The sequence below is a fragment of the Bactrocera neohumeralis genome, chromosome 4 (assembly GCF_024586455.1).
Source record: "Bactrocera neohumeralis isolate Rockhampton chromosome 4, APGP_CSIRO_Bneo_wtdbg2-racon-allhic-juicebox.fasta_v2, whole genome shotgun sequence".
Lineage (NCBI taxonomy): Eukaryota > Metazoa > Arthropoda > Insecta > Diptera > Tephritidae > Bactrocera > Bactrocera neohumeralis.
In genome coordinates, this window is record NC_065921.1 from 31,358,235 (window position 1) to 31,364,811 (window position 6,577).

Consider the following 6,577-nt stretch of genomic DNA (forward strand, 5'->3'; position numbering starts at 1 on the left):
GGTGCGGTGTAAACTGCCGTCAAAAGTAGCTCGCGCACTTCTTCGGGTCCGAAGAGGCATGACCATTGAATTGAACCTCAACTCGGTCGTTGTGTCTCTTCGGGTTAGACAAATCTTCGACAGTAGCCCAAAGCTTACGGTTGGAGAGGTTGCAGGACTTCAGGTGCTCTATCCATTTCGTCCGCTTATGTTGATTTACCATACGCCGAATCTCCAAATTGAGATCCCTTATTCGGGGATCCCCGGGATAGGCATGGCGTAAGGTGTCGCGCTCATTAGCTGCTTCGGCTGGGAAATTGGGGCGGATTTCCGCTATTCTTCCAGCCGGGATAAAGCGAGCGGTAGCTGCTGCGATCACCTTGCGGAATTGACGTTCGCCAACGCATATGTCCGTAGGAATTGGTAGAGCGTTGAAGGTGCTCTCAGTAAATTCTGTGAAGCCGACCCAATTAGCTTTATTAAAGTTAATGAAGGTTCGGTTGTCCACAGAAACGAAATCGGGAGGTTTCTCGATCGAGATAAATAGTATGGGCAGATGGTCTGATGCGAGAGTTACCATAGGTCGCCAGGTTATGCTATTAATCAGACCACCGCTAGCCATGGTAATATCGGGCGAGCTATTACAGGTGCCCATAACTCTGGTGGGGGCTTCGTCATTCATTGTGTAGAATCTCGAATCGTCAATCTGTTCCGCCAGCTCCATCCCCCTACGATCATTTGACAGGCAGGAATGCCAAAGATCATGGTGCGCGTTAAAGTCACCAAGCACCAAACGGTTTTCACCACGAAGTAGTACGCCTATATTCGGGTGATATCCTGTAGGGCAACATGTAACTGGGGGGATGTATATATTAAATATTACGAGCTCGACATCGCCTGACCGGATAGCTATACCCTGACATTCTAGGGTAATATCCCTGCGGTCGATGTCCTCATCGATTAGACGATACTGCATGGTGCTGTGCAATATGAAGGCTAGGCCACCACCATTATCGCGCTCGCGATCTTTACGAATTACGTTGAAACCTGCACAACTCAGAAGATCTGAGTGGCTGTTTAGCTTGGCCGATTCATTAGTACAACTATCTCCTCGTTTTTGCTCTGGAGTCCGTTGCAGTTCAGAGTGGGAGCTATGTTGCCTGTTTGAGCTCCTGAAACCGCAGTGGAGATTGTCGCCTCTGTTGGCCACTTGTGTGTGAGCGGCGGCGCATGGGACGACGTACGAACAATGTGGTGCACAGCCGTAGAGGCTGATGTCGCAGTATTGCGTATGCAACATGGGGCCACGTAAGTCGTGGTCCACTCCATGTGAGTCTTAAGGCCTGAGCAGGTCTTAAGATGGCTCCATCCATTGCATGTATTACACCTGACCGCAGCGCGGAGTTTGCAGATGGAGCCTTTTTGTCGCAGTACGCAGGCAAAAAATTCCTCCGTGGTCCCTGGTTGGCTGCTCGATGTCAGCACGAGTCAGGAGGATACGGAGCAACCCTGATGCAAGGCATTGCTCCAATGATGACAAACACAAATTAACACTCACCGATACAAACGGGGTTAGATCGCCGAAAAAACAGCCCTTGATTGGATAAAATCCGAGTCAATTCCGGTACGTAGAACCGGCTGTCGTTCGACGGCCGTCTGAACTGCTGGCAGAAATCCACCGCCTGGGAGGAAATCATTTAGATGCAGCATTTGTGCGCACCATTTGACCGTCTTCCTTACAGATGACCTTGCTCTTCCTATTCTACAGATACAGCTAGAAGATCCCGGTATAATGCTGCCACTCGTAAAAACAAGAAGTAAAAAAACACTATTCTACCGGGAACAGCATGCAACGTGTTCGCTAGCCAAATCTAATCACACCGACGTGTACTGAAAGAGGTGAAAGGGTTAATTTTTCCCAAAGCTAGAAAAAAAATAACCTAACGGATAACGAAGACGTTATTTACTGATAACATATCGATGACCAGGTAGTTAACTATTACCCGTTTTGTAGGGGCATGCGGTATAAAAAATGGAATACCACATTATTATCGGTGACATTATTTCTACATTTGAAAAAATAAATTATTTAATGGAAAAAGTTAATAGCAAATTGGTCATTAACATTGGTGCATCTATTAATTTTCAAAAGTGTAAACACCTACATGTACATATACAAGAAGCGTAACTGCAACCTTCCTGCTGCAGTGTTTAACATTCATACCAGAGAACGTTTATAATAGAGAAGGTTCACGGCGCGAAGAACGTAAAAATATGTTTGACTAACTCGGTCGAGATGGAGGAGTTTCACCACTGCCAGCTCGGCAGCGGAAATTTTAACATTTTCGCTTGAAGAGAGCTGAGCGTGGAATAAAAATTATGCTCAAAACTAACAGAGGTATGTTCGCTCTTTTGCTTATATTTTTATACGTTTATATGCAAACAAGTGTATTCGTATGAATTCTTTTTGTGAATATTAATGAATACATTAGCAATTGAATACATTTAAATTAAATCTTTTTCAAAGCAATATTCGTAGTTAATGTGAAAATAAAGCCTATTTTTTGATTATTTTTTGTACTTGATATATTCATACTTACATATTTATATAACAAACTATCATATTATTTAAAAAATTAGATATATCACAATAGTGATAAATGAACATTAATCGTATATTTTATCATTCAAAACTTCGCGAATTCAAATCATATTATCACTTATCAATAATAACATGTGCGCGCTGCTCATATGTACATACATAAATATGTGCGTATGACATTGGTACACAAATAACGCATACACAAACTTACATACTTGTATACATATGCGTACACGTGCAAATATGTCACCCCCAAAAACTACAAACATTGCTTTACAAAACAACAATCGTTTGAAATGGCATCATACATACATACTTATATACGTACACATGTAGATATGGCATCCGCAAAAATTACAAATATTGTTCTACAAAAACAACAATCGTTTCAAGTAGCATCAGCAGCGTCACAAGTCAATAGCCATGGCAGCCAAATAGTCGATGCTCAAGTTTGTAGAAACATACACAACAACAACTTTTTCATTCATGAAAGTAAGCGCACTTTCAACAGGCAAACTCGCTTCATTCATAAAGGCAAACACCATTACATCTCCCCGAGCATGCCTTTGCCTACAAGCGTCTTTTCACGACGATGGCAAAAGCTAAAAATCATAAATTGAACAACTTTCTGATGCTTCTTCACTGAAAGAAGTGAGAAAAGTGGCAACATAGCTGTTGTCGATTTATAATATTTGTCAATTCTAAAATATTTTTCCGTGCTCGCAAAAATTTGCGTCGATATGTATGCACGTTCATACATCTTCATACATATTTACGCAAGTTCGTGGTAAAGCATGGATAATCAAGATATGTAAGTAATTTTGCAAATTTTAAATGTAACTATAATAATTTCATAGATTCCTATGCGTACAAAAACCGAAAGGACAACTCAGGAGCAGCTGCAACATTTTGTAATCTTTTGCAAGCAGCATCCTGAGTTGCAACGGGGGAAGCTAACTCCGACCAACCCTCAAGGGCTACAAATATTTTGGTCGGAATTAGCAGATACCTTAAATGCCTTAAGAGGTCCACCTCGGTCGGCAGCCAAGGGGTAAGTTCATAAATGCTTATGTATGTTTCACATTATTAAAATATGTTTCCATAGTGCTTAATGCATTGGAAACATCAGTTGCGATCGCGAGCGCGCAAACTTAAGGCACATGCGCAAGCGACTGGTGGAGGCCCTCCGATAAAAGGAATAACGGAGTTCGAGGAGCAAGCCATTATAACCTTTGGGGCAGCAGCGGTGGATGGATTGCCGGGTGTTGGGACTTTGGGTCGCCAGGTAATATTTTAATTTAATATTTGTCGGACTATAATTTTATTATTACATGAGGCAATATTTGGTCCGTTTTATACTTACAGGTTTTGCCGCCGTTGTATTTAAATACAGAACCAGTCCCCGCTCAAGCTCCAGCTTCCTCCCCAACAGTCACATCGCCTGCTCCAGCTCAATTTTTCTTCCTCACCATCACCTCCAGATTTGTCCTCCTCTTCCTTATCCCCTCCCATCTTTCCTTTTTCTATGCCATCGCCTACTTACATCCCTTCTGAAGGTAAATTGACTGCAGCGAAGATGCTTGGATCAATGCTAAAAAAAATGGAGGACCGTGAAAAGCGAGAGGAGAATTGCTCTACAAAAGAGAATTGTAGAGCAAAACGATCAGATGACGGGGGTGCTGAACCAAATGTCACAAGCGCTAACCTCGATGTCAGAGGTTATGGTTAAATTGTGCGAAAAATTAAATAAATAATAATAAAAATAAAATATGATGAATTATTTAAACATATGCAGATGTCTTTTTATTCATACTTAGAGGAAGTAAAATGTACAGAGACAGTAAGTAACTTACATATGTATATGTATATACTTATATTTATGGTACATAACGCCACTGGAAATATATACACATGTATATTATAAAGACATGATGTAACGTTCTCTTACTCTAGCACCCTCCCTAAAATTGGGGTTTTCGAAAACAATTTCGGTGTCTTGTGATTCTTCTAAAACTTCTTCGAAGCCGAGGTCTGCAGCCACACCATGCTTCAGTAAAATTTTGTGAAGAATTGTACACGCGTAAATAATCATAGACGCCTTTTCAGGGCTGTAATGAAGAATGCGGTGTTTTGAGAGGCACCGGAATCGTGAGTTCAAAACACCAAAGGCTCTCTCAATGGTATTACGTGCTTTGGCGTGCAACTTATTGTAACGCACTTCCCTTGCATTTGAAGGTTCAGCGACTGGCGTTAACAGCGATGGCTCCAATGGATATCCTTGGTCACCTAACAACCACGAATCACTTTGCGTGTTATAGGTACTTATGTGGTGCATACGTGTTGGGGATGTGGTCCAAATACCAGAATCATGGCAAGACCCGGGATATCTCGCGTTGACAGCAGTGAACAGAAGTCGATGATCACAAACCTGCCAAAAATGCAAATATATACATATGTATTAACAGAAAGATTGGTAAATAGTTTGTATAATACAGAACATTACGTACTGCTTCTACATTAAGGCAGTAAAATCCTTTCCGGTTCATGAAAAGTGAGAGAGGAGTAGTGGCGCCTGTGCTTGAGGGTGAAACAATCCCAATATGGGTACAATCGATTGCGCCGATTGTGCCCTTGATCCCAAATTTCGTGTAAAATCTTTAAGAGAAAATTTATTTATATTTTATATTTATTTTTTTTTATTTATCTTACCCCTATCTGAAACATCCTGCGCGCTTGAAGGGAAATAAATTTCACTGCCCTTAACATCCACAATAAATTTCGAAATAAAGTGCAGGGCTGTAGACACAGAGGACTGGCTCTTAGAGAGCATATTACTATTACCAACGCATTTTGGGAAAGAGCCATGCCCGTAAAAATACAAACACGCCAGGAAACGCAGATCAAAAGATATACTCGACTTCTGCACATCATGCGGCACCAATTCACCTATAAGTACTTTACATAGCGATTTTGGCAATCGAAATGTATTTATAAATGTTGTGTCTTGCATAGTAAAAGGATCGCTTTTGTCTCGTAAACCCTTCAAAATTTTCCTCCTACCCCCCGATTCCTCCTCCACAACAATTGCCGCATACACAAAGAACAGTTCTTCCATGCTAGTTATAACACTCAAATATTTTTTAAAAAATGTTAAATATTGATGTAAAACAAAACAAACACATATGTTTTTGTATGGTGATGGCTGCTTTCACACGTCACAGATATTTGATATAATAGTGAGCATTTGAGCTTTTGAATTTTCGCCAGCATGAGGTAACCATCACTATAGTGAGAAACATCACTATAGTGAGTGTGGTGATTTTTGTGAGGGCATGAGAATAGGGCTGAAAGAGATGTCCAACTCCTCTCTCATTGGAAGTGAGAGAACAATTGCTAAATATTACAACCTCCTGAACTTTGACAGTTGATCGAGCTCAGGAGGTTTTGACGTTTAGCAATTGGAAACGAGCGGAGGCCAGATTGAAATCTTACCAAAAAATATGTAAATGGAGGGATTTGGTGCATTGTTCAATACCGCTTACAAAAAATGTAAAACAATGAAAATTAAATAAATTTATGAAATTTAAATGCTTTTGATAAAACGTTTTGTAATGCCAAGCATCATAGTAATATTTTCAATGGAAAATTATTAAAAACATTTATTGATTAAGAGCTAAAAATCTTAAAACCTTTTATTGGGTATTGAAAGGTCAAAAGTCACTTGTTTTAACATACCATAAAAATATTTAAATAGTTTCTCTATGTATTAAATAACCACTATATAGAAATTTTTATTCGTACTAACTGTTGGGTGTCTTCATTTAAATGCCCAAAAATTATTATTTTGTCCAATCTTGGAATAATGGAAAATGTTATAAAAACGCTAATTTTTAAAGCGCTCTCACACTGGAATAAGTTGGACATCCCTTTATTCCTAATAATAACTTGCGAAATGACGTCGGCTAGATAGGTTCGAGCTAATTTAGCGTATGTTTG

The 6,577-nt window shown here is 40.0% G+C and overlaps 1 protein-coding gene across 1 annotated transcript; it reads right to left on the minus strand.

Annotated features, from left to right (window-relative positions):
- Positions 1–4,358: 4,358 nt before the first annotated feature.
- On the minus strand, positions 4,359–5,231 carry LOC126756607 (putative nuclease HARBI1). The gene is made up of 2 exons (XM_050469816.1): positions 5,089–5,231; positions 4,359–5,009 (listed from the first exon to the last, which is right to left on the minus strand). The coding sequence occupies exons 1-2, from the start codon at positions 5,125–5,127 to the stop codon at positions 4,500–4,502; spliced, it is 549 nt and encodes a 182-aa protein (XP_050325773.1). The 5' UTR covers positions 5,128–5,231; the 3' UTR covers positions 4,359–4,499.
- Positions 5,232–6,577: the final 1,346 nt, after the last annotated feature.

Coding starts and splice junctions, on each gene's coding strand:
- LOC126756607 (XM_050469816.1), bottom strand. CDS start 5,127: ATGAACCGGAAAGGATTTTACTGCCTTAATGTAGAAGCA. Junction 5,010..5,088: donor ACTGCCTTAATGTAGAAGCA/GTACGTAATGTT, acceptor CATTTTTGGCAG/GTTTGTGATCATCGACTTCT.